Genomic DNA, 26,998 nt, shown 5'->3' with positions numbered 1-26,998 from the left:
CATCTTCAACAGACAGCTCTCTCCTCCAAAATTCACCCCTGTGAAGATTCAAAGTTTGGTGTTTTCAGGGTGCAACCTTGATAAGTTTTACTACTGGGGTCTGACCATCATATAGAAATAATCTTATTTTAACTCTATTTTAAAACAACTGTGGGGTGCCCAGGTGCTATAGCATTAGATACCATGAACAAACTAGGTGTTTAAAAAAAACTCAACAACTAATTAGGAAGTTTTAAACAGATACACAAATTCTTGTCATGTAAATATCAGCAACAAAACCATAGTCATTATAAAAGTGAGGCTGTTTATAGACAGAAGTATTTTCCTACAGACAGATGGGTTGTTCACGAAGTCTTTAAATAATTTATATAGTTATCTTATTGAAAAGTGTGTCTTACCTATTCAGATCTTCAAAGTCCTTTGAATAACCATCTTGGGGAGAATAAGGACTTTTCTGGTATGGTCTATAAGGATTTATGCTAAAAGAGGCAAGAAATAGGAGATTAGATATGTTTGATCAAAAGAGCTTTTGCATGGCTACAATTAAAAAGCTTAAGTTTTATATACTAGTACTCTAAAGTTCTAAATGGACTTTCCAAATTCCTGTTAGTTTTGGTTTTAAAACAAATGCCATTATAAAAGAATCTGCTTAATTCCAGGGCTGCAGTATTATGGTGAAGCAAAACATATCTTCCTTTCAGTTAAAGGAAGACAAAACATTCCCAAAAACTTCCCTTCACAAATCTTGGGCATCTGCAAGCCAGTGACACTTTCATATTTCCTTGTAAGGTTTTGCCTGCATTGAGCTAGGTCTACACTGCAAGCTAGGGGTGCGATTCCTCTGCTCCTCACACATACTTACACTACCTCTCATCAAGATAGTTCAAGCATAAATAGCAGTGCCGCCACAGTAACACTATGGTAATGGCCATAGAGGCATGGCTGAGCAGTGCCAAGTATGTACTCGCCTGAAACCAGCTCAGCCATGCTTCCATGGCCGCTATCAGTGCTAACACAGCTGCACTATTATTTATACTTGTGCTATCTCAACAAGAGCTAGCATGTGTGTAGGAGCAGGGGAAATCACATCCCCAGCCTGAAGAGCAGACGGTCTTAGAAAAAATGCCTTATAACATAAAACAAGGCAGCTCCATTTTGTTTATAGCCAGCTTCTGCTGATGTTTTATTCTTCCTTTTAATAAAACATTGATGTCATACCAGCTGTTACGAAGTTTTTCCAATCACATATAAGACATTTTAGGGCAAGTGTTATTTACATTCTGCTTACACCACCTCTATCTGTAGCTTTGGATGATCTAACATTTCCCCCTGAACCCATAGTTGCTAGTGAGTGTAGAGTCTGAAGCACATGCTGTTAAGCACAAGTTAACACAACTGATTTTGGATCTTGCAGTTAAGACCTAACTGATCTGTTGTCCATAACAAGATGTGGTAAAAACTAAGTATATAAATGTAATTTAAGCAAGGCTTTTGAATGGTAGTAAACTTCAGTTTACCTATAATTTTAAGCATTTAATTTGCTATAAAAATCCAATCCTATATACTGGTTCACTTTGTTCTGCAAGAGATGCCTATGCTAACAAAGCCAAATATATTTTCACACAAAAGGTCAAAAGTGAGTGCTCCACTTTCTTATTCTTAATATTTACATTATAGTGGTAGCCAGAGACCCCAGTGAGGATTAGGGTTCAAAGTGCTATGTATTGTACAAACTGTTAGACAAGGTTCCTGCCCCAAAGAGCTTACACTCTAAGATAAGCAACACAAAAAGGGTGGGGGAACAGGGAGACAAATAAATATACACATACATACTGTTTTAATTATCTTGATGTAGAGACACCCTAAATTTGCATACAAATTAAAGATAGAAAATGAGTTTAGTTTATGTATTACAGTTAGGAGAATGCAGTTTTTCTGCACTGGCAAGAGGACTGACTAAAAGCCCTAATAGAATTTGATCTCTAATGTCTATAATATTTCAGTTCTACTTCATCAGAAAGAAGAGCAAGATAGGATTTGACATAGAAAGGACTGGACACACAGAAAGGCTCACAAGAGTTATTTGGGAAAACCTTCTTACTCTGAGGTGAATAGGGGAGGCTAGTATGAGAAACTTAAGTCACGAATAGACCTTGCGCCTGGGGATTTGATGAAGATCACATAGGCTTGGTAAAAGTTTTGTTTCATGAAGGTAGTGCCAAATATGAAGTCTATAGGATAAAAGGAATAAGCAATGGCTCAACATGAACAAGTCAAAAGTAAGTTGCTTTGAATGGGAACACAGGTTGACTAGGATGATATCCAAAACCAAAATCAATAGCCACAAAGAAAAGTAGCATGATATTTAGATGCCAACCAACCAATTGGAGAAAAGACAAAGTTAAGACAAAAATCTCTTGTCAAGAGATCAGGAATCTTGCGACACCAGTAGAGAGCCAGCTTCACTTGAAATAAACACTGTAGTTGACTTAAGTTATTCATATTTTTAACTATGTTGTCAAAGTCACAAATATTTTATCACCTGAAAAATGGAACTGATAGCTATTCACGATAATTAGAAAACTGCTTTGGAAATCCTAGCACGTCAAAAAACTATTCAGGAACTAACTATATATAAACTGGATGTGCCTAATGCTTAGTTGCATGTCAGGCACCTTGACAAGATAGGTCCAATCTACCATAAGAGAAATGGTACCAGCAGCAGGTAATACAGATTATCACATTGCTCAAGTACTGAAGTGCTGACATCTTGGGAGATATCAGACATTTGAAATGGACGGGGATCCTGCAACATTATCCTGTTGCACTTGCAGCCAGCTCTACCAGTATCAGCACTTTTGGGCTGTGCTATTCCATGGTTGCTGCTGAGATAGCAAGAAAGAGACAAAGATGAAAGGATGACTGGATGGACAAAAGTGGTGGTCCCAATACTAGTCCAAAAATTATTTTGCAAAGAAGAGAAGAGAACACTTCCATATCCAAAAGATTAGAAGTTTAGTTTTAAAAACTTAGTTTCTCAACCTAGTTAGTAAGAATTTGGATTCTCCAGGAGTCTTAATTATTTTGATGGAATAATCTGATATAGCCAAGAACCTATGGTGGATCATTCTAAATAAAATAGTGTTTCCACAACACAAATCTAGTAACTTCTAAAAGTTTTCATTCATTATCAGAAAACTTTTGAGAAAGCCAATAAAAGAATGCAACTGTAGTTACTTCACATTTCAGGATTTCTTCAAAAATAGTCATTCTGGGAAGTATCAATGTTTATCTTATAATCGGGAGAAACAGACAAAAATCTTAAATCACTGTGTTGGTAATACAGAACAGAATATGAAAATGTGGGAAGGAAATGAAGAGGGAGATAAGAGGCTAAGGAGGCACTACTTGGAAAAAGAAAATGGTAATAATTGAAGAAACTGGGGAAAATAATAAGCACATTGTGAAGACCTGAAGACTGATCAAGAACTCATTCATGCTAGTACTAAAGGAATATTAAGAAAAACTGAACAAAAGCTGTAAGATTGTCCCCTCTAACATTTACTAAAGGAGTTTTGTTTACTTTGATACAAGTCTAACTTATGAAGACATCTAGAAGGGAAAACAAGTGTATGCTTACAAATAGAATGCACAATAGCGTTTTTACACACAAAACTGGATGAAGAAAAAGTCCACCTTTTTATAATCTACTTAAAAACTCAATAAATCTGTTACATATTACTTACTCCAGAAGGCGTGGAATCCATCCGGGTCTATGCCTGGACCCAAAATGAAAAGAGCTTGGATTAAGTTATATTGACGACAAACCGTAAAAAAACAGCAGTTAAATAAAGATTAGTAAAATGTGCTGAGTTTCTTCAGCAGCACGACCTTATGCACCACACTTTCAGATTATCACAAAATGTTTTAAAAAGCGAATGACAAGCTAAAGAAAAAATGGAAACTGTGTTGTGTTGTAAAGGAATCTGATTTTTGAAGTAAGTGTGTTCCTTCAAGCTCTCTCTTGTAGGCCCCAAGTACCCAGAGGCATATGCAAACCTTACTCACCTCAATTGTAGAAAGAGAAAGAGAGCAAAGAAAGGAGAGTTAGCGATACTGATTAAATGAAATTCAACTACTAACACTAGCAATCTATATTTTATCCCTCATGCAATGAACTATGCAGCAGTTATGAGCCATATAGCAGGGCATTAGATTGCTCCTAAAATTGCCATTTCTAATATTCTATCAAGAGATGTGTACAGAGGAATATTTTATATGTATTTATACAACATACCCAAAAAATGATCCAGTTGGCTGCTCTGCTACTGTCTAACAAAAGATTTCCCTTTCTCCAGATGCAGATTGTTGGTAAATCTGGCCTTCCCATGACAAACTTCAAAGGGTTTTGAAATATATGATTTAGTTCACCTGGCAAGAATAACTGTTGGCCAAAATAAGAAATCCTAAATTCTGATCTCCTTACCAAAAGACATTCTTGGATATGTACATTAATTTTGTTTACAGAAATGAGTTTGGAAAGAAATAAAGGTAATTACTTGTTAAACATGAAATTTAGAACGCCGTTCAGAAAAGAATTAGAAATTGAGTAAGAAATTACCCTTGGGTAACTGAACAAAAATTAGGATAATAATCTTAATCCTCCAGAACTTCTGGATGAAGTAGCTACAATAATAAATAAATGGTCTTATACAAAAGTGGGACTGACTGAAGATCTAGTTTCAATCACTTTCTACAAGAGCTTGAAATTTTAACACTAGAACTTTAAAGTGACACGGCGCAATAGGAGAGTGGACTGTACAGAGAAATAACAAGACGACCAGCACAGGAGGAAAGAAAGAAACAAGTGAGCTGTCCTAATTATCTCCTATAGACACTGCTACCAGATGCTCTTGCTTATGCTCAAAGTATCACGATGAGATCTAGAAATGGATACCAAAAGACCCTGTACCAATAGAGAGAGATTTTTTTTTCTCTCTGTACCACAAAGAGAAGACACTTCATATCTAATTCTATGCTAAAAATGCAAGGGTCTTCACACTCTGAGTTTCAGATATTCTGTGTATTTAAATACTGAGAAATCAAAACGCACTCTAAGCCCTTCTATTTAAGCCCTTCTAGTTATAAGGCTTCATGCACAACAGCAGAAAGGTACATCTAGGATTACACTGACAGATGTATTACTTAGAAGAAAGATTCTTCAAGCTACAGTGGTAGTATATAATAAGGACAGCTGTTTGGTCTTACTTCATTTACTTTGACTATTCTCAAATGAATGTCATTGGACAGGAGAATGTAAAAGCTACTTAAATTCAACTGATGGTGTCAGGTTCTATTTAACTGCTTGAGTTAAAAAAAAAATATCCTGGAAGTTTTACATGAGGTCTGAAGATACAGAAATAGGCTTGGACTTAGTGCCTCCTGGGTCAATTCTCATAGATCTGAAAATTGCTTCTTGGTGTAGGCCAAGACTTTGTGTCCCAAAGGTCAGAAAATTGACAAAGTTACTAAATATCTACTAGCTAGAGGAGTAAACCTACTAGTCAATGACAGATACAAAAGATAAGTAGAGAGCCTTCACATCAGTGAGCTCCAGGAAGAATCATGTGTTGTAAAGTACAACCTCCTGCTATAGGTAACGGAAGTGCTACAATTCAAGAATTGGGCTCCAGCTCTCATATCAGCATCTGGCTACTTGATATCTGACAAATGTGAAGCTTCACCAACTTCTAGCTACTGGAAAGGAAAAGACGCTCTTTGGATACTGCAAGGGTAAGAAAAACACAGGAAAAGCTTCTGGTACTCTAGTCTTCTCCCACACCACAGATTTTTATTGTTATTTATTTATTGTGGGGGAGTTGTGAAAAATTTTAGCATTGATTTATGCTGATGAGATTTTGCCAGATGCCAGCAGACCAAAACTGATACTCTCCACTATTTCATTGTTGCCCACAGGGCTGCCCACACAAATAGGAGTGATTAATCTTATTAATTTTACACTGCTAGTGGGCACAGCTATGAGGCACTGCAGACTCAGGAAACCACCACCAGCCGCACATTGGCTTATGTTCAGTAGGTCATCTTCACAACAGAAGTGGCTAGAAACAGTCTGGTTTTTTTATATGAAAGTTTGAATTCTGCAAAGAAGTGATGGCTAGGCCTCTCCATGCAGAGAACGCTTCCCACTGGTGAACAGGCACATGTTTTTTTCAATCTCTACCCTTGATACAATAATGCTTTGATGTCTGTGTTACCTTGAATAAGTTTGTTCAAAAGATATTTTGTAAAGATAATCTGTCTTATCTATTTTAATATACTTTTAATTTAGACAAGTTGTAATCTAATTTCATTTTGGTCCTTTATTATTTATCAAACTACGGAACTATAGGCCTTACCCACCCCTTAACATTTTCTTGAGCAAATATCCACATTGAAAATGGGTGGAAGGACAAAACCTTTCAGGACACTGGCTGATAATTAGCAACAGTAGTTCCTCCGTAAGAAAACTGTGAATTATTGCTTCCCAATTCTTGGAGACTAGGCTCCTCAACAGAATCCTGCTCTCTACTTTCACAGTTCATCCATTTAGCTCTGAATTATTATGCCCCTTCCTTTGAAATGTTGAGCAACAATTACAGAAAGAAGTATATAAAATTCTTTGAGTCGCAAACTGACCTTCCACCAGAGCACTAGAATGTCAAATTTATCATTGTGGATGAGATTTGTCATACTTAATTTCAGCGCAAGATTGCTTTTTTTTGTTTTGTTATGCAAGCACAAAAAGAAAATATTTTTACACAGTGATTCCTCCCTCCCCCCTTCAAAAATAAAGAGATATGACATTTGAAAAACAACCGATTTGTCATGTACTGGTCCTCAGTGATATATATGAAAAAATGTTCAAAATCTTGATCCTGCAATTTACAGCATGTAGGCAAACTACTGCACCCTCATGGAGCCCTACTGAAATCAAAATGGCTCTGTATGGGCACAACAGTCCATCCATACGTTGTAAATTGCAAGATCAGGGCTTAAGGGTGAAATTCACTCCTGTACAGAGGACCAGCACGAGGTCTGTGCACCACTTGAATTCTCATAGGATGTAAAGACTGCTTTTGGACATCACCTGGGATTGAAGTGGTGCACAGACTTTGTGCTAGTCTTCTGCACAGGAGTGAATTTCACCCCATAGAAGTTAGAATTGAAAATGCAACTGACTGACTGAAAATGTGTTGTCCAAGCACAATATTTTAGGAATGCTTTTGAACACCGATTCACACAGACATCTGAAAGGTGTACTCAGGGTGTGTTCAAACAGTACAGTACTACCAACAACTGGATAGAGTAATTCCTTATTCTTCTATAAATTACACAAATGACACTAACAGTATATACAACATTCATTTCAGAAAATTTTACAAAATTGTAGTTCTGATACTGACTACAAAGTTCATTTCAATCTACTGTTTCATAACATAAAATGCACACGATAAAAGTAACAATTTCCAGCAGATACCAAATGCTCATATGTTGATATTTTAAATGCTAAGCTAATTTGTTTTCTAGATTATAGAAGTAGAATATCACTGTTTCATGCTAAACATAGGCTCAAATGTTAAGCGTGTGATTAACTTCACACACTAAGTAGTCCCACTGTAGTCAATGGAACAACTCACTGCATCAAGTTAATATGCTGAAGTCTTCGCAGGACGGGAGCCTTAAAGAATACAATTATGTATTTCATAGAATTATAGTAAAGTAGAATTGTGTGTGGCGGTTTCTATTTCTTTTCTTATATATTCTTTATACATGCATGTTTGTTTTGTTAAAGACATTCAACTCTTTAAAGTGACTGAATTTTAAAACAATGACAGTGAAATGAGCACAATTCTCATACTCGTATATGAAAACACTAACACATATTTTCATAAGTATCTGTAGAAACAATTGTTGAAATATTTATATTTATTTTACTTTACCTTTTATCCACAATAGGTTTCTGAACTTGACCCCTGGTAACCTTAACCCAAGATGACATTTTAATTCCTAGGAAAACAAAATACATTGCATTTACTCTCTTCACAAGTGAAGTGAGAAAACAGTCTTAAAACAGCAATAGTACATTGCAAAACTGACAGCTTGCAACTTGTTAAAAATATTGTATTTCATAATCAAGCTTGTGGATGATCTCTAGTTGAGTGAGATACCTTTGTATGTTTTTGCAGTAACCTTAACTATCTTAAGTAATTTTTATCATCATCTGTAAATGTTGCCAGTTCCCTGTTCACTCCCTTTTCCAGATCATTTATGAATATGCTGAACAGTACTCATCCCAATACAAATCCTTGAGGGACTCTGCTATTTACATCTCTGCTGCAAAAACTGACCATTTATTCCTACTCTTTGTTTCCTGTGTTTTAACCAGTTACTGATCCATGAGAAGCCCTTCCTCTTATCCTATGACTGCTTACTTTGCTTAAGGGCTTTTGGTGAGGGATCCTGTCAAAGGTTTTCTGAAAGTCCAAGAACACTATATCCACTAGATCACCCTTAACCAAATACTTGTTGATGCCCTCAAAAAATTCCAATAGATTAAGGAGCCTGGTTTCCCTTTACAAACATATTGTGTTCATCCAGCTGTTTGAATTTTATTTTTTACTATAACCTCAATCAATTTGCCTGGTACTGAAGTTAGGCTTCATGACCCGTAATTGCCGGGATCACCTCTGGAGCTTCTTTTAAAAATCCAGTATTACATTAGCGATGCTTTAGTCATCTGATACAGAGACTGATTTAAGTGATAGGTTACATACCACAGTTAGAAGTTCTGCAATTTCATGTCTGAAACCCTTCAAAACTCTTGGGTGAATACCATCTGGTCCCCGTGACTCTACTGTTTAATTTATCAATTTATTCAAAAACCTTCTCTACTGACACTTCAAACTTGGACAATTCCTAAAATAGGTCACCTAAAAACAATGGCTTAGGTGTGGGAATCTCCCTCACATCCTCTGCAGCGAAAACTGATGCAAGAATTCATTTAGGTTTTCTGAAAATGTCTTGTGTTTCCTGAGTGCTCCTGTAGAACAGGGGTGGGGAACCTACGGCTAGATCCAGCACTTTGCTTCATTTCATCTGGCCTGCAGCAAGCCTCCGCTCTCTGAGTTGCCAAAAGTCCGGTCGGCTCTGCACAGCTCCCGGAAACGACAGGCATGTCTCTGTGGCCTCTAGGAGCTGGGGCGATCAGGGAAGCTCCGCGCACTACCACCGCCGGCTCTGCAGCTCCCATTGGCCAGAAACCATGGCCAGCAGAAGCTGCGGGGGTGGTGCTTGTGGGCACGGGCGGCTTGCATCACACAGAGCCGCCTGGCTCCTCCGCCTAAGGGCCGAACATGGTGGCCGCTTCTGGAAGCGGTGCGGAGCCCCGGTAGGCAAGGATCCTGCTTTAGCCACGCTGCGCCAGCGACTGGGAGCCACCTGAGGTAAAAGCCACCTGGCCGAAGCCCACACCTCAAATCCCCTGCCCCAGAGTCAAACCCCCTCCCAAACCCTAAATCCTTCCCAGACCCCACACCTCCACCCCAGCCTCCTACCCCAGGTCGGAACCCCCTGCACACCCTAACTCCCTCCCTGTACTCCCACCTGCACCTCAACCCCCTGGAACAGGTTGTAAATCCCTCCTAGAACCCACAGCCCCACCCCAACCCCCTGCCCTGAGCCTCCTCCCACACCAAAACTCCCTCCCAGAGCCTGCACCCCGAAACTCCTCCCACACCCCAAACCCCTGCCCCAGCCCTGAGCCCACTCCCACACTCCAAATCCCTTGGCCCCAGCCCAGAGCCCCCTCCTGAACCCCAAACCCCTCATCTCCAACCCCACCCCAGAGCCTGTACCCCCAGCTGGAGACCTCACTCCTCTGACACCCCAATCCCCTGCCCCAGCCTGGAGACCACTCCCACACCCTGAACTCATTTTTGGCCCCAGCCCAGAGTCTAGGAGAAGCCCTGAGCCTCCAGACTCCCACCCCTGGGGCTGAAGCCACGAGAGCCTGCTTGACCCACTTCAGGGGGAAGCCCTGAGCCTTACCGCCCCTCACGGGGCTGTGTGTGGCCCACAACCAATTTTTTCTGTGGGTTAGCAGCCCCGATAGAAAAAAGGTTCCCCACCCGTGCTGTAGCACCTTTATCATCCAGTGGCCCCTCTGACTTTTTGGCAGGCTTCCTGCATCTGAAATACTTTTCAAATTCTAACTGCAAATTTTTTTTTAGAGCAACTAGCCAAAAACACAAAAACTTTCTTGGACTGCCTAATCATACTTTTACATTTGACTTGCCAGAGTTTATGTTCCTATTTTTCTCAGTAAGATTTTACTTCCAACTTTTAAAAGATGCCTTTTTGCCTCTAACGACCTCATTTACTCTGCTGTTAGCCATGGTGGCATTTGTTTTGGTCCTCTCACTGTTTTGTTTTGGTTGGGGGGTGGGGGGGGGGACGACAAAAAAATTTGGCTTGAGTCTCTATCACAGTGTTTTTAAATAGTCTGCAAGTTGTTTGCAGGGATTTCACCTTTGTGACTGTTCCTTTTAATTTCCATTTGACTAGCTTCCTCATTTTTGTATTAGTCCCCTTTTTTAAGTTAAATGCCACTGTGGTGGGTTTCTCTGGCAATTTCCTCTCTACAAGGATGTTAAATCTAATTACATTATGGCTGTTATTACTGAGCGGTTCAGCTATATTTACCAGTTGGACCAGATCCTGTGCTAAATAAAAAATTGCCTCTCCTTACATAGGTTCCAAGACAAGCTGCATTTATTCATGTTGTCCCTGCTTCTAGTGACATACCTAGTCAATATGAGGATAGTTGAAATCCCCCATTATTATTGCATTTTCTACCTTTGAGCCTCTCTAATCTCCCTAAGTGTTTCACAATCATTGTCACCATTCTAGTCAGGTAGTCAGTAATATATTCCTTCTACTGAACTCTTATTGTTCAAGCACAAAATTTCTGTTCACAGAAATCCTACAGTACAATTTGATTAATTTAAGATTTTTATGTTGACTCTATGCTTTCTTTTAGTGCCATTCCCAAACAGCATGACCTACTGTGTTATTCCTATATATTTGAGCCTTTGTATTACCATGTCTCATTGACCATTCTCATTTCCCCAAATTTTCATGATGCCCATTATACCAACATACTCATTTAAATGACACTCTAGTTCACCCATCTTAGTATTTAGACTTTCAGCATTCACATATAAGCACTCGTACATTTTATCAATATGAATTTGAAGTCCAGTACTGGTAGGGTGAGCATATTTCCCCAAGGGAAAGCGGACACTGTGTGGGGCTGGCCTGAACCCCTACGCAGGGCTAGCATCGCTGCGTCGCCCAGGGCTGGCACTGCATGTTCCGCCTGACCCACTTTTTGACAAAAGTGGTCATTTGTCCTATTTGCTCCTGCCAACTGATCAGGGCTTTAAAAAGGGACTGCCCCAGGCAAATCAGGACCATATGGTCACCCTAAGTACTGGTTTCTTTGCAGCATAATTTCAGAAGTAACGGAGTGCGCAAAATGGTCTGGATACACGTACACTTGGATGTATTCTCAAAATATAGTTTATGAAAACAGGGTGACCTGATTAGAGCAGCATTCTAGACACCAAGGCCCCATCTCGACAGGCAAAAAGATGTATTTTTCAGCTGAGGAAGCTTAACACCCATAGAGGTGCCAAGTTCAATGGATCTCAGAATGGTGCAATATAAACGGAGAGAAACAAATGGCTGCATCTCTACCTGGCTTAACAACTGGTTGGAAAGATACAGTTAAAGAGCGATAACTAACTGAACGGAAGCCTCCCTTCACTGCTCGCTAATGGACCGCAGGAGCCGCAGCCCGTCAGTGCAGCCGGCTCCCTCCACCCCCGATATGGCTGCGCGTCGGGGGCAGAAAGGGCCTCGGGGAAAAGGATGCTCTGCACTAACAACGTGATCAGCGGCCGAAGCTTCACCCCCGCCAGCTCTTCTGGGCTCCCCGCGGCCTCCCGAGCTCGGGCTGGACCCAGACATTTAACCCTCGGCCGTAGGGCGCACAGTGGACGCCACCCACCCCTCTCCTGGGCTCCCAGGCTCGGGCGGGGACACCAGGGGAGGGCGGACAGCCCCGGCCCAGCAGACCTGCTCCTCTCTAGGCCGCGGCCCGGCAGGGCCTGGGAGTCTCGCACTCACGGCTTGGGGGCTCCGCGCAGCAGCCACCGCCGCCTCCGTTCCTCGCGCACAAAGCAACGGCGGCCGGTTGCCAGAGGCTGCCTGGGGTGGGCACCTCCCCTTCCCTCTCGCTGCCAGGAGAAGACGGAGCCTCGGGGCCAGCAGCGGCTGCAACCTCCCGCCACAGTGACCCCTTTTGGTGGTGCCGGGGAACTGTGCCCCTGAGAAAGAACCATTGGGGCACCCATCTCTCCCTGCCCCCGGCGGGGCCCTGGTCACCATGGAAACCACCCCAGCACCCATCCCTCCCCTCCCTCTGTGGGGCCCACTTACCATGGGGACCCCTCCCAGCATCCATCTCTCCCCTCCCCTTGTGGGGCCCTGGTCACCATGGGAACCCCTCCCAGCATTTATCCTTCCCCTCCCTCTGTGAGTCCCCACTTACCATGGGGACCCCTCCCAGCACCAATCTCTCCCTGCCCCCTTGCCAATGAGTAAAAATATAGTTGGTCTTAAGGCACTCTTATGAATGGTGTCCCTGTTGTTTCTAGTGTTTGGTTTGAAGGGGACTAGTTTAAAGCATCAAAAGAAATAGCTTAGAAGTTTTATTTGAGGTTCTCTTAAGCCAATTTACTTGGATTAACAAGGAGAAACATATATATATACAGCATTACATTGTTAAAATCCCAAAATATATTTACTTGGGGTGTCAACGGAAAGACTGCAGACAGCAAGGTAACCTTAAGAGAATGGAAAGGCTATTGGCTGGTATAATCATCCAATAGCAATTACAGGGTTCTGCAGCTTCTTTGATGGGTTCAGCAAACTCTGAAGTTCCACATTGAGGTTCCACTGTTTCAGTTTTAATTGGAAGAGAGCAAGTCACTTATTTTGTACTGGTCATTTGTCAGGCTCCCACTTTTCTGCTCAGTTTCTATGCTACTTACCTTGATATCCAGTAGATGGCAATGGTGTATAACAAATGTCTTTTATCCTTTTCTTTTCGGAGGCTTTTTTTGTTTTATTCATTTCAATTACTGTATTTCTGAATTAACCCAAACTATAAATTGGAATGTCCCCTTTAAGTAATTTATTTCAATATTTTAAATGCATACACGGAGTAGGTGCTTATATCTTTCAATATTCTTTTTCATTCTCTATCATTTCATATCATTTCTAGAAGCCAACAATCATTTCGAAAAAAAAATCCTTTACAGTTCCTCTAAATTTAGTGGACATAGTCCATACATTCCTTGATTATATATCATGACTTTAATTTCACATCCTCAGGGCTTACAACAGAACAAGAGACATTGTAGTGAAGGAACAAGATAATTTTATACATAGAGAGAAATGTCAGAAATTTGCCGTCAATTTCCCTGCGTAGACCTTTGTCTCACAAGTTTAAGGAGTGTATTGTTGGTCTTCTATTCTGGGCAAACAGAGGTGGAGTAAACAAACATTCTTTAGCCTTAGTTGTCTTTGATCTGGAAATAGTATTTCTTTTCTATTTAAAGACCAGAAAACCAACCTATAGTTATCAACAATATATTCATGACATATTTGACATTTGTATGTCTCACAGGACTCTCCAACAACAGCATCCATCTCTCCACCTTTCTCAATATCAGAAAATTAAGGACAGTGCAAAGCAGTCTTCTCTTCTACCTTCCAGCCCCATACTCTACTTTTAGGGCACAGTCAGGATGGGCTAAGCACTCATTTCTCCCTATGTAGAATCTGCATCTGTAGGGGCTCCCCTTTACCTTCTAAGTACCCAACTTTCTCCTTTTGACTGATACAGGACACTCCAACCCCATTATTAAGGAACTAAAGACAAAGCACATAATGCTATTTTAGATGTATGTGGCATGGTTTAGAGATGTCACCTTCTGAACTGGTCCAAGGAAAACATGTCACTAACTAGAAAACCTTGCTGTTTGAATGGGAGAAAGGGATTAAGCCAAGCACCAACATCTTTGTAGGAGCAGCAACAATTTTAATAAAGTTAGAAGAGGCCATGAGAGCTGAACTCTAACAGTTCAAGAGAGGCCAGATCCTAGGAAAATATAAACTTTAAACATTGCTGTTGGCCACTGTCTTTTCTAAGCAGAAATCAACAAGCCATTTTCTGAGTGTAACATTTAAAGAGCAACACAAGTAATCCAGATTAAACTCTGGCATGTTTCATGATAGTCTAGAAGTAGTAGCCAAGCATTTTTATAATTTCTCCACTCTTCAAATGTTTGTCCTCTCTCTCTCAAGTATATGGAAGCCTGTGCAGAGCATCGTTCTATAGATGCAGTTGTACATCCATAAACCTTTTCAAGGCCTCCTCTGTGATATCATGGGTATCATTCAATACACATTTGAATCCACATTTGGGGCACTGCATTATGATTGGATGGGTTGGATGTTCTCATCACAATTGCATGAAAGGGAGTCTTTGATTTTCCACTTGTGGGTCAAGTAGCTTCATCTTCCATGGTTTATTTGGTAAGTCTGCCTGGCAGATCAAAACCATGAGGTTGGCTTTTTGGGTCCATAGTAGCATGTTTCTTTGGAACGGTAGATGGGGTCGACACTTTGTTTGTCCTGACAACGATTAATACCTTTCACAAGCAGATAGAGACAGAAAAGGACTACATCTGTGTGAATTTACACCTTGTTGGTTTTGAAAAAATTAAATCCATGCATAAAAAACACAGGGAGTTTGGTTTTTGTTTTGTATTTCCTAGTCACTGCCAGGGCCACTACTTTATATGGTTGTTCAGACCCATGTAAGTTGCTCTGATCCTTGCTGTGCGTTTGAAAGTGTCTTCTTTGTAAACTAAACATAATTTCTAATGATCCTGAAAACCAGGCTCTCGCTGTGGAGTTATGGCATTACTCAAAGGGGGCATTTCAACGTTGTTATTTTTACTACATATATTGAAGGCTGACATCAACTCATTAATCCTCAAAACTAATCAAACCTACTTGCAACACTAAAACAATGAGGTTTGATGGTATAATAGTTACTAAAATAAGTTATACCCCTTTTTGGACTACATTTTTAAAGTAGAACCTATTAAACATACAGTCAGTGTGCCAATATAAACAGGTATTCATAGAACCATAGGGTTAGAAGGGACCACAAGGATCGTCTAGTCTAACCCCCAGTTTTAGTGACTGAGACTTGTTGTGTGGACCAGATTGCAGGATTGTGGCCTCTGTTCCCCCCTCCCCCCCGGACAGAAAAGAAAGTATTAAATACTCTAACAAAGAACTGTGAGAGAATTTCTCACATTTATTTTCAACTGCAACCTCCAAACCAAATAGTTATTTTTGCTGGCCTTTTATAGTCCACATCCGAGTATTGTTTATACAGATTCTATTTTTTGATTAACATATAATAAATATAAATTGGTTTAATATTTCTTTGCCCCACCCCCCACACCTACACAACCCAATGCAGGAATTTGCAGTACTTAACATTAAGGAGATACATTTACTGAAATGGAAAATTACCCTGCCCACATTTTTAGGGGAATAGTCTGAAAGAATCGCAGAACTGTCCCTAGGGCTGTAAGTGTAAGAGACCAAGGCGGATCCCAAGTGGCCTTTGGATCGGGCCCCTCCTTCTCGCTCTGGTTTTGCACGTGCAGACCGATGCCCTCGGGGCTGTGACACATACAAAAGAAAAGCAGCACCGCAGTTTGCTCGGACAGGTTCCCGCCCGCAGCTCCACAGCGCGCCGCTCTCATCGAACGTTACAGCACTGCCACGAGCCGATACACCACCACCTCTTTGCCGGAATCTTTCCTCCTGCAGCCACGCCCCTTCCCTTCCCAGCCAACGGGCATGGGGTTTGCTTGGGAGGCGTGCGGTGTGGAAGGGATGCCCAATGGAGAGCGGCGTTGTTGTGGGGGGCGGGGGATTGCGGAAGGGGCGGAGGGTGGGACTAGGAGCCGGCTCTCTGGGCTGCGATGTGAGCGGGTTCGAGGCGCTGAGGAGGGGGCGGCTGTGCGCTCTGACCGCCCTCCCTCACCCGCCATGAATTCGCTGGAGCAGGCAGAAGGTAATTGCGGTCCCGCCCCGCCCCGCCCCGCCGGGCCCAGTGACCCTTTCCCGGGGACACGCCGCGGGAGGAGTTTCTCTGTGCGGCTCCCGCGCCTCAGAGCGGTCCCTTGCCTCTGCCGCACGAGCCGGGAGCTCTGAGCCCGGCCCCTTCAGCTGGAGGTGTCAAAGGGCGCTGCCTGGGGGCCGCCCCACCTCAGTCCGAGAGTGGGGAGGGACGTTCTCCGCGGTGTGGCCCAGTGACAGCGGGATCCAGCGAGGGGTATGAGGGGCGCCCCTCACCCGGGGGTCACGGTTTTCTGTAGGGACAGAAGGGCGCCGTGCAAACCTGCCACAGGACAAGGTTCCTAGTGCCCACAGCCTCACGCACTGGGGGAATGGCTCAAAGGCGAGGGGCCGGTGAGTCGAGCAGTCCGGGGGGTGGTTTAGTGTTTTGTTTGCTCGCTTGTTGATGGAGGAGGGGCATGTTGCTGCTCTGCAAGCGGCTCTTGGAATAAAAATATAGTATAGAAAGCGGATTCGGTTGTAAAAGGGCAAAGCTCTGCCTTTTAACTGAGCCAAGTTATATGAACGAGAGTGTGTGCATCGGCTTTCTCCACCGGGGACAGACTAAAAAAGATCTCCAGTAGTTTGCACAACTTCCTTTTTGTCACCTTTCTTTGGTTGGGTTGTTTCATGACGGAGCTTGGCTTTTACAGTGTGGTCTGTTGTTTCTGCGTTGGTAAGAGATTGGCTGTACAAGTTAGAAACTTGTTATAGACTATTCACTAATTCCTGTTCTTTTTTTAATGTAAGCTGTATAGTCCACATAGCTGTAATTCTTTAATTGCGTTCTATATCTCAAATACATTGAGATGTAATAATCTAACCAAATAATTATTTTCTTCAGGAAAAATACAGCTTCACATTCTGATTTGCTAAAACGGATCCTTGTTTTAAGTTTTGGTACAGTTTTCTAGTAAAGGATATTAAAAAGGAACTTTAAAGCTGTTTTCTTTCTGCAAAAAATCAATACAGGAGACAGTACTTCAAGATTAGATTAGTAAATGTCATATATAGAACAAACAAGATGTGTGTATACATTAGCAGAAATACTAGAAATTATGGGAATACTGAAATGACTGTCAACACTTATTGTAACACTGTAAATATCAGAATTATCTCTTTGGTTATCACTGGTAGACAAACTTTTAAAACACCAAACCCATCCACCCATCCTTTTTTTTTTGAAAGAGGTTCTTAACAATTTGGGCTTCCAAGACTTTTAAAATGTAGTTCAAGCCTTTATTTTTTTATGTACGCTTTATTTAAAACACAAAATCATATCTAATTTACCAATGTTTTCTGTTGGTTAACAAAGGAGTTATATTTTTTCCAGTTAATAAACATTGAAATAATCTCTGCATATATTTTAGAGTAAGTACACAGTTCAGTAACAGGCATACATTTTAATGAAGGTATTTTTCTTGTAGTTTTTGCATTGTTACCTTTATTGGAACTTGACATTCTAATATAACATGAAATTCTTTCAAAGAACAGTAGTTGTTACTTGAAGCCAGTTTGCCTTTAAAGTGTATATACCTTTATAAATAAATATCAAATTTCAAACAATAAATTAGTGGGACACTTTTAAGCCCAAAACTTCTCTGGTTGAAAAGGAAATCTTCACAGACGTTAAAATGAATAATTGACTTTTTTTAAAATCTGAAAATATTTATAAAGTAGCCTTCTCTTCATGTTAAATAGTTCCCCTGTAATGTTGCAAAGCCAAACACTCTATTTCATGAGTCAGATTCTAAAGCTGGCTAAAACTTAAATAATTTATGATTGTATTTTCATTGTCCAAGATGAGTGGCATGTAAAAATAGATTATTGAAACTGAAAGGACTGTAAAAAAATCTCAAATGATGCCAACTGAGATAAGAATTTTTGTAGTGAGTTATGGTGATAGAATCATTCTAATCACAAACAAAATACCAAACTCTACTTATCATTAGCACAGACTATAGAGTATAACAAGATTTTCCTAACACACTTTACATTTCAAATTATACCTTGTTTTAGAGCATTTTAATCTATCAATATAAATGGCTTGCATTTAGATTTACAAAGGGATACCATGTCAAGGTATTCTAATCTCTTTAGTATATATTTCTGTATATGGAAATGCCTGTCACTTAATATATTAATTTTTAGTGGGGTGCTTAACCAAAAAGTGTGGTAAATTCTACAGCTAATGTGCTGAGATGTAGTGCTAAACATCTTTCCATTATCTATTGCTTAATCTGAGATGCAAGTGATTTTTGATAATTACATCATCAATCCATTACAGCTTTCCTCTGCAAGTCATGGGTCTGAGCTGCACAGAACATAAGTAACAATAGAATCTGAGGCATTAACTATTAGTCTTCAACTAATAGACCAAGACTTATTAGATCTCTGCCTGTCTTTTCCTCAGATCTCAAAGCTTTTGAAAGAAGACTTACTGAATATATTGCATGTTTGCAACCAGCTACAGGACGTTGGAGAAGTAAGCTTAATATTTTAAAGAAGTTGGATTGACTCTTTAATACTGCAGTTGGCATTTACCCATGTATATTCCTGTGGATTATGTTTACAAAAACAAATCTAGGCTTTAAAAATCTTATTGTATGTACTTTGTATGTGAGCCTAAAAATCTTTTAAATATTTGAAGGTACTACACATACACAAATTTAACAAAAATAGCAAAAGTAAAATAATGGATTGATTTTGTTGCATCTGTACCGTGTGCACAAAATGCTTATAGCATTTGCACAATTGCTATTCAAAAGTAGATATTAGTCTACTTTAAAAGGAATTAGTCTCTTTAAAAGGAATTCCTCAGGACAAGTTTGAGGCATATTGAGGCTTTGTGATTAAAGTCATGTCTATACTACCACTTACGGCAGCAAAATGTATGTCACTCATGAGTGTAACACCCCCCCCATTTCCCCTCATGAGTGACATAAGTTTCACTGGCATATTGGTAGTATGCATGTGCTATGTCAGGAGGAGAGCTCCTGCCAACATAGTTACCACTGCTCATTGGGGGTGGTTTAATTATGTTAATAGGAGGACTCTCTTCTGTCAGCATAGAGTGGCTACATGAGAGATCTTATAGGAGCGCAGCTGCATAGGTACAGCTGTGCCACTGTAAGCTCTCTATTATAGGCATAGTCTAAGTCTGCACTACCTTTTTTCAGTCGTGTATCTATTTTGTGGCTGTATATAGGGGTTAGGTTTCCGAGTTGGGCAATTTTTCACCGTGAGAACTTAAAACAATCTGTTTATCGATGGCTTTCTCCTATTCCTTAGTATATTGTCCAAGGTTTCCCCCAAAATCAATATATTAAGTTCACTGGTTCTATAGTTTATTTTTTTAATGTGTGTTCACTTTCCAATTGTTGGCAATCTCTTCCAAACTTGTTCAAATATATCTAAATGCAGGCTAAAGTTTTACTGACTTAAAGCACACTCATGAAGAAGTTTTAAATAAAAATTGGATGTGGCATCTAGTGACTTCATAATTCTGTTATCTGTTTAATAATACCAGTTTCCCAGAAATAAAGTAGTTGATATAGGTAGATCTTTACTATCTTTCTGTGTGAAATTGGAGTAATAATTTTCATTTTATATGGCATATAAACTTCTTTCATTCCCCTTCGAATGTGCCAATTCCAGCCCCTAACTGGTCCACTTTTATTTTATCAGTATTATCAGCACCCAAAATTAAGATGACATGAATATGCTTTACAAGCATTGAGATCTGAACCTTTAGAATGTGCACTGTTGACATCTTTCTGGCTTTTATCCACAATTATGAGTGGAGGGTTAGAAATAAAACTTTTTTAATAAAAGCTGAGATTCTCACATAATCACTTGCCTCATGGAGCTGGAGCTTTAAGAAAAATACCTGATATTGCTACACTTGCAATGAAATTGAAAGAGTTGGCAAGGGTGCCTGCCTCTGTGCAGAGCAGCTTGCAGGACTGGCACCTTACTGTTATTGGCTCTTGGATGTTACATGCAGAATACTGTGTGGGTTTTTAGCCTATTGCTCAAGAAAGTTATTCTGTACTACTTTCCCTCAATTTTCTGACTAATGTTTCTAAATCTGTGTCTCTAGTAAAAACTTCTCATACCCTCCACACCACAACATGTCTTTACTTATCAAAACACTATCTGTACTACCTTTTTGTCCTCTCTAGGAGGCCAACAGAATCTTCAAAGGGTTGCGTTGTTTTAAATGGTAAAACATTTTTTTACCTCCTTCCACTTTGACTGCATAAATAGAAAGGTGGGAGTCCAGATGAGAAACAAACATGATATGCAGGTAGACCTCTTCAAATAAATCTTGCTCTTCTTTGGACATTCTTAATAGAAGAATGAAGAGGGGAAATAAAATAGAATGTAATCTCTTTCAAAGCTTTTCATGAGCTATTAAATACTTTGTAATTAATATGAACCAGATGTGTTGCTTATGACTTTTATTCTTCATCAGTGATTCTTATAGTGGTATCAGTGTGCACGGCAACTGGTGCTTGGAACTGGTTAATAGATCCTGAGACACAGAAGGTAAGTTATACTCTAATGTTGAAATATTAAATGTCTCAGTGTTTGTAATCTAGATAATAAAAACCAGGTTTATGTAGTGAGGAGTTGGACTGCTTTGAAGAGTGAAAAGCTAATAGCAGGGTTTTTTCCCTGACTGCCTAACTCAAGACATTAGTGACTAAGAGCAAATTCAGTGGATTATTTACATCACAGGAATCGCACTTTGATTTGAAGGGGGAACTAAGAATATTAGAGGCATTCTGCAGCTGTGCTGAATAGGGTTGATTTCCCCCAAAGAATAACTTTGTTTTCTCTACCTATATAGCATAGTCTGCTAAGGCCACCTTCAACTAGATTGATCCATGATCAAGAGAATTGAACTTGTGAGAACGCTAGCAAGTTAACTAGCCCTAAAAGTTTTTTCTTATGTACCTCTGCACTTTGGAAATATCTCCCCCTTTCTCCTTGAAATAACTTTTTGTAGCAGTGGAACAGTTTAAAATTTGTCATCCTAGATATGCATACACCAGCTATGCATTTGTTTTTGTTTAACGTGAATATCTAAGATGATCAAACTGATTTTTTCCTAAATTGTGTGGGTGGAGTAGCTTGAGGCTTGGTATTCTAAATGTCAGACTTAAGGTGACCAGATGTCCTGATTTTATAGGGACAATCCCAATTTTGGGGGCTTTTTCTTATATACGCACCTATTACCCCCCACTCCCATCCTGATTTTTTACACTTGCTATCTGGTCACCCTATTCAGACCAGACTTGTATTGAAATGATGCCAGACTTCTAGGCTACATTGTATCTGTGAAACTGAATCTGAAACTATAGTTCAATGAACTTTACATGATGCAAGAGAACTTTACCACTAAACTGAAGAAAACTGATAAAGAATTCTTAACTTATTTCCATTTTTACGCCTTAGCAATAAACTGAGGTAGAGCTATTATATTCTGTTCAGAAGTGGAAGAAAAAATATGACATGAGTGATGAACAATTGATTTTTTGTGTCATTAACAAGAAAGTACTTTTTAATTTTAGACTGTTTCCATGGAACTTTAAAACAAAAACTTAGCTTAATTACAGAGACTCAAACAGCACTACTGCAATGAGAAATGTTGTTATCAAATCAAGAACAGGAGTACTTGTGGCACCTTAGAGACTAACAAATTTATTTGAGCATAAGCTTTCGTGGGCTACAGTCCACTTCATCGGATGCATGTAGTGGAAAATACAGTAAAAAGATTATATATATATATATATATATATATATATATATATATATATATATATACATATACACATATACACATATACACATACACACACACACAACATGAAACAATGGGTGTTACCATACACACTATAAGGAGAGTGATCAGTTAAGGTGAGCTATTATCAGCAGGAGAGAAACTGTTTGTAGTGGTACTGAAAATGGCCCATTTCCAGCAATTGACAAGGAGATGTAAGGAACTGGGGTGGGGGGTGGAATAAACATGGGGAAATAGTTTTACTTTGTGTAATGGCCTATCCACTCCCAGTCTTTATTCAAGCCTAATTTGATGGTGTCCAATTTGCAAATTAATTCCAATTCTTCAGTCTCTCGTTGGAGTCTGTCTGAAGTTTTTTGTTGTAATATTGCGACTTTTAGGTCTGTTCAATCTCCCTGGCCACTCAATTAGTGTTCTCCAACTGGTTTTTGAATGTTATAATTCTTGATGTCTGAGTTGTGTCCATTTATTCTTTTACGTAGAGCCTGTCCGGTTTGGCCAATGTACATGGCAGAGGGGCATTTCTGGCACATGGTGGCATATATCACATTGGTAGATGTGCAGGTGAACGAGCCAAACCGGACAGGCTCTACGTAAAAGAATAAATGGACACAACTCAGACATCAAGAATTATAACTTCTCCCAGGGAAATCAGAGACTGTTTTCACAGAGTTTAAGGTCAGAAGAGATGGGCAGATTTCTGTTACCTTCCAAAATATCTGAAAGCAGAAGGGATATTCATTGGGAAGATGTTTGGCAGAAGCACTTTTTGTGAAGAGTAGCAGGGTTACAAAGAAGGAGTAAGTTCTGAGTAACAAGGGAATTTTTAAGAGATCTAATCCATCTTAGATTAGTGGCCTAAACATCAGGTTTGCAATACTTAGTCTCCAGCTTGATGTCATACCTTCAGTCATGGAATCTTTTAATAATTTTTCTTCAAGACAATTTTATTTCTCTCCTAGGTGTCCTTTTTCACATCACTCTGGAATCATCCATTCTTCACAATTAGCTGTATTACTCTAATAGGCTTGTTCTTTGCTGGCATACACAAAAGAGTGGTGGCACCATCAATGTATCCTTTGATAGTTTGTCAGATGAAAGTTGAGGTAATTCTTACTGTAACTGCAGCCCACATAAAATCTTTGTTCAGTACTTTTCTTTGACGAAATCCACACAGCATAGCAGCCCGATGTCGAACAGTCTTGGCAGAGTATAATATGTCCTGCGATGATGTAAGTGACTCTGGTCTCACTGACTACATGTACATGTTTAAGGCAGGAATAAATGCAAAAAAGATGAAATTGCTCTTTCTGAATAGACACTGCATTCCCAGATAGCACAGGTATAAATAGCAATGTAGATGGTGAGACAAGGCTAAGTGTGTAGACTGGCTTACTTGCATGAATCACCTGAGCAGTGCCTCTCACATAGCAGCATAGTATCCCAATATTGGAGCTTTCTGTGCTGCAGGGAAAGGCCCTGGTGGGGAGGAGCAGTAGTGAAAAGCTCTGGCAGTTCCCTGTTGCCAGAGCCTTTCACTGCAGCACCTGTACTCTACATGCTGTTAAAGAGTAGACAGTCTAGAGTGCATATTTACATTTTTACAAATAATGTATGGTTAAAATGTGAAACTACAAGTTACTTAATGGTTCCATGGATGCAAACCCTTAGTTCTCACCCCAGTTGCAGACTAAAGAGAAATTAACATAGATAACACTCACTTTTGTAGTAAGGCTATTTCACGGTTTGTCTGAACTTTAATTTTTCTTTTGCAGACTGGAAAACTAATTTTGAAACCTAGGCCCCATGTTCAATAATCGCAATCTTCCTTCAACTCTGTCCACTGCCATGGAAATCAAAAATGACCTTTTCTGAAGGTAGTATGGCACAAAAAAGCCAAACAGGACTGGTTTTCAGTTGCCTGGGAGCGAGTCTTATTTACAGTTGACAGTGAAAGTGTGCAATATTACAGTCTGGCATATTTGTCTAAATTCTCTTTTGACTACCCTCATGTTATCAGTGCTTTTGCTACCTTTGATTACCTCTTTTTCAGTATTAGTGTCACTTTTGTTCTTGAAGTAGAGCAAAACATGCAGGTGAAATATGTTAATTGGTTACTAAGTTAAATTTGGAAACCAAACCTCGTTTGTTTTTTATAATGTGTTTTTTTGCAAACTACTGTAAATAGCAAATCAATGCCAATGTTAAGCAAAGAGTAATACATGCTGTGTGAATTCTTGTTTTTGTGAACCAGTATTTAAAGGGATGCTTATTTGCCATTCCCAGAGCTTTTTATTAATTACAGTTGTCTTTTTCATTCCTGGTTACAATATTTTTGGAATCAGCAAACAAAAGAGACTTAAAAGAGAAATCTATGGTATGGGGAGAAAGGTCTTATTATGTTTAAAAATATTGCAAGTATGTTAAAGTATCACTTTGTCTATATGCAGTACTTCAGCCACTTTCACTGTGATTATCCTTAGTTCAATGCTTTCATCTAATTCACAGTACAACCTGTTTTTAATTATTTTAACTTTTTAAAAAACTCTTGAATATACTTACATCTTTCAGATTACAAAAGTTCTGTACTGTATCTGAATTCCATAATCACACTGTTTTAAGAGTGGATTTTATGCTGTGATAATCTGGCCATGAAACTAGTATTGCAAATATTTAACTCTGGATTCAAATCATTTGATAAAGAAAATATATGATCAGTGCCACAAATAAATTAATAAAACTCTCTAAAGTATTAAGAGAAACTAAATGTGGCAGTTATGTATACACAGTACAATAGTTCTTGAAATATTAACAATAATCAAAACAGTTTAATTTTAAGTGTTCAAGGTGCCTTTTTACCTGTTTCAGATATTTTTAAAATTTAATTGAGCATGTCAGCATAAAAACACAAAGCTATTGCTGGCACAGTAACCTCTCACTACAAATAAGACTAGCAAGGCTGCCTCTTAAAGTGAGCATAGTTTGACTTTCATGTATGTTAAATTTTCACTCAGTTGAGGCAATAAAATCCTTTGCTCCTAAAGTCTCTTCCAGAGGTTTTGTACTTCTGTCCTTCCATTGTTTTTAACTGATGTAAATTGTTGTAGGTAAATATGTGCATTAAATAAATACTTTATATAGTAGTATGTTTGGGGTTTTTTGTATTGTAAATTGACAAATGTGTAGATACAGGATGGGAAGTGACAAAAGCTGAACAGTTATGTACTTTATTTATGAACAGCTGAAGACTCCAGTGACGGAAGTATGGCGCTTGTTTTTTTGTGAAATGTCATGTATGTTTGTTCTGGATATTGATGTCACCAAAATAGAGACAGCATGGAAAGCAGCAGCCCTTAGTCCCTTTACAATAATCTACCAGTATACCTCAACCCTGTTCCAGGCATCTTCTCATGCCTAGAGCAGGTATTGTCTCTATCTCTGTGTGAGTTCATTCAAGAGTTTAATGATTGGTTTTCATCAGATACACCACTATGGGCCACTTTGCCGGGAATGGCCCTTGAAATGTATTAACTACTTACATTAAACAATCTGGTCCACCTTGTATATAGGTGTGACACAGGGCACATCTACATTTAAAACTCTGTTGGCACAGCTGCACCACTGTAGTGCTTTAATGGAGATACTCTAGGCTGATGGGAGAGAACTCTCCTGTTGGCATAGTTAATCCATCTCCCGGCACAGCAGTAGCTATGTCGCTAGGAGAAACTCTTATTGACAAAGCATTGTCTATATGGGGGCATTAGTTATACCAAGCTATGTCGCTCAGGGGTGTGGATTTTTCACACGCCTGAGTGACAGTTGTACCAATATAGGTTAGTAGTGTAAACCAGACCTGAGGAAGAGCTTTGTGTAAGTTTGACAGCTTGTCTCTCTGACCAATAGAAGTTGGTCCAATAAAAGATGTTAACTCCCCCACCTTTTGTCTCTAATATCCTGGGACCAACCTGGCTACATCAATGCTGCATATAACTATGACAGATAACTTCCAAAAGACTGCAAAAACTAAAACCAGTGTGCCACATGTAAAAGGCAAGGATAACAGTTCTGGATAATTTAGGAAGAATCTGGATGTTTTTATTTCCTATTGGGGTGCTGCTCCATCTGTGGCTTCAATGTTGGATACAACACAAGAACAGTAATTCAAAAGTATTCATTAGATTATTAAAGTAATCTGCCTTTGCTGCTGTTGTACAACATTTTAAAGAAAACCTACACCCTCCTTTTGGCCTGGTCTCCATTACTCTATAACAGCCTGTAATAAATATGCAGCTAAGTGTTAGGGACAGATTAAAAAAAGCATCCAAATAATTTGTATCTGATGAAGTGGTTTCTGTACATATTTTGTAGCTGTATTATGTAGCAAACTGTCCATCAAATAAAACATCACATTTGTGCAGAAGCGTCCATCTACATTAATCACTTGTGCTAGCCAGCTGTGAACAAATGAGATGCAGTTTACTCTAGGTGCTAGGGTAGTAGTAGACTAAGATGTTTTATTGTTTATTTCTATTTAGGGGCTCCTAAGCTCTCCACTAGTCCACTGAGTAGAGCTTTGTTGGATTTGTAGGAACCTAGAACAAAGACTATTCCTATGGCAATGTCTACACTACTGCGGTAAGTTGACCTAAGTTACACATCTCTGGCTACATAGCACTGGGTCGATGGGAGATGCTCTCCTGTCTACTTACCTTACTTCTCTTGTTCCCAATGGAGAATCAGGGTCAATCGGGGAGTGCTCTGAAGATATGCTAAATTGACCCCTGGTGTATTGATCGCTGGAGCATGCATCCTGTGGTAGTGTACACCCAGCCTAAGGCTATTTGAGGCAGACATAGG

General features: G+C 39.6%; 3 protein-coding genes across 15 annotated transcripts in view; 2 read left to right on the top strand and 1 right to left on the bottom strand.

The window, feature by feature from the left end:
• The window catches only part of LOC115660303 (nuclear receptor coactivator 5-like), a 31,621-nt gene extending 19,266 nt beyond the window's left edge, over positions 1–12,355 (bottom strand). For 2 of the 8 annotated variants that reach the window (XM_030581580.1, XM_030581583.1), the window contains exons 1-4: positions 12,131–12,353; positions 8,001–8,067; positions 3,747–3,779; positions 399–479 (exon numbers count right to left, since the gene is read on the bottom strand). In XM_030581580.1, coding sequence (XP_030437440.1) covers positions 399–479; positions 3,747–3,779; positions 8,001–8,059 — 173 coding nt within the window. In that variant the 5' untranslated portion in view covers positions 8,060–8,067; positions 12,131–12,353. Of the gene's footprint in view, positions 1–398; positions 480–3,746; positions 3,780–8,000; positions 8,068–12,130 lie in introns of all 8 variants that reach the window. The other 6 variants (XM_030581581.1, XM_030581582.1, XM_030581588.1 and 3 more) reach the window with 6 other exon arrangements.
• Positions 12,356–16,158: 3,803 nt separating this feature from the next.
• CNEP1R1 (CTD nuclear envelope phosphatase 1 regulatory subunit 1) lies at positions 16,159–26,758 on the top strand. 6 transcript variants are annotated; one of them, XR_004002786.1, is made up of 7 exons: positions 16,907–17,008; positions 18,746–18,817; positions 20,810–20,883; positions 23,104–23,213; positions 23,319–23,373; positions 23,917–24,018; positions 26,677–26,758. XR_004002786.1 is itself a non-coding variant. In XM_030581393.1 (6 exons), exons 1-6 carry the CDS (start codon positions 16,264–16,266, stop codon positions 23,956–23,958), a joined length of 378 nt encoding a protein of 125 aa, XP_030437253.1. In that variant the 5' UTR covers positions 16,159–16,263; the 3' UTR covers positions 23,959–25,287. The 6 variants fall into 6 exon arrangements, 4 of the variants coding, with proteins under 4 accessions (XP_030437253.1, XP_030437255.1, XP_030437254.1 ...); XR_004002785.1 differs by lacking the exon at positions 26,677–26,758 and adding an exon at positions 25,383–26,561; XM_030581393.1 differs by lacking the exons at positions 16,907–17,008; positions 26,677–26,758 and adding an exon at positions 16,159–16,288 and having other exon boundaries at positions 23,917–25,287.
• The window catches only part of HEATR3 (HEAT repeat containing 3), a 34,746-nt gene continuing 34,437 nt past the window's right edge, over positions 26,690–26,998 (top strand). The window contains exon 1 of the mRNA XM_030581389.1: positions 26,690–26,776. The gene's annotated coding sequence lies outside the window, so the exon portion shown is untranslated. The remainder of the gene's footprint in view (positions 26,777–26,998) is intronic.

The sequence above is a fragment of the Gopherus evgoodei genome, chromosome 12 (assembly GCF_007399415.2).
Source record: "Gopherus evgoodei ecotype Sinaloan lineage chromosome 12, rGopEvg1_v1.p, whole genome shotgun sequence".
NCBI classification, from domain to species: domain Eukaryota; kingdom Metazoa; phylum Chordata; order Testudines; family Testudinidae; genus Gopherus; species Gopherus evgoodei.
This window is presented reverse-complemented; position numbering and strand designations above follow the sequence as displayed.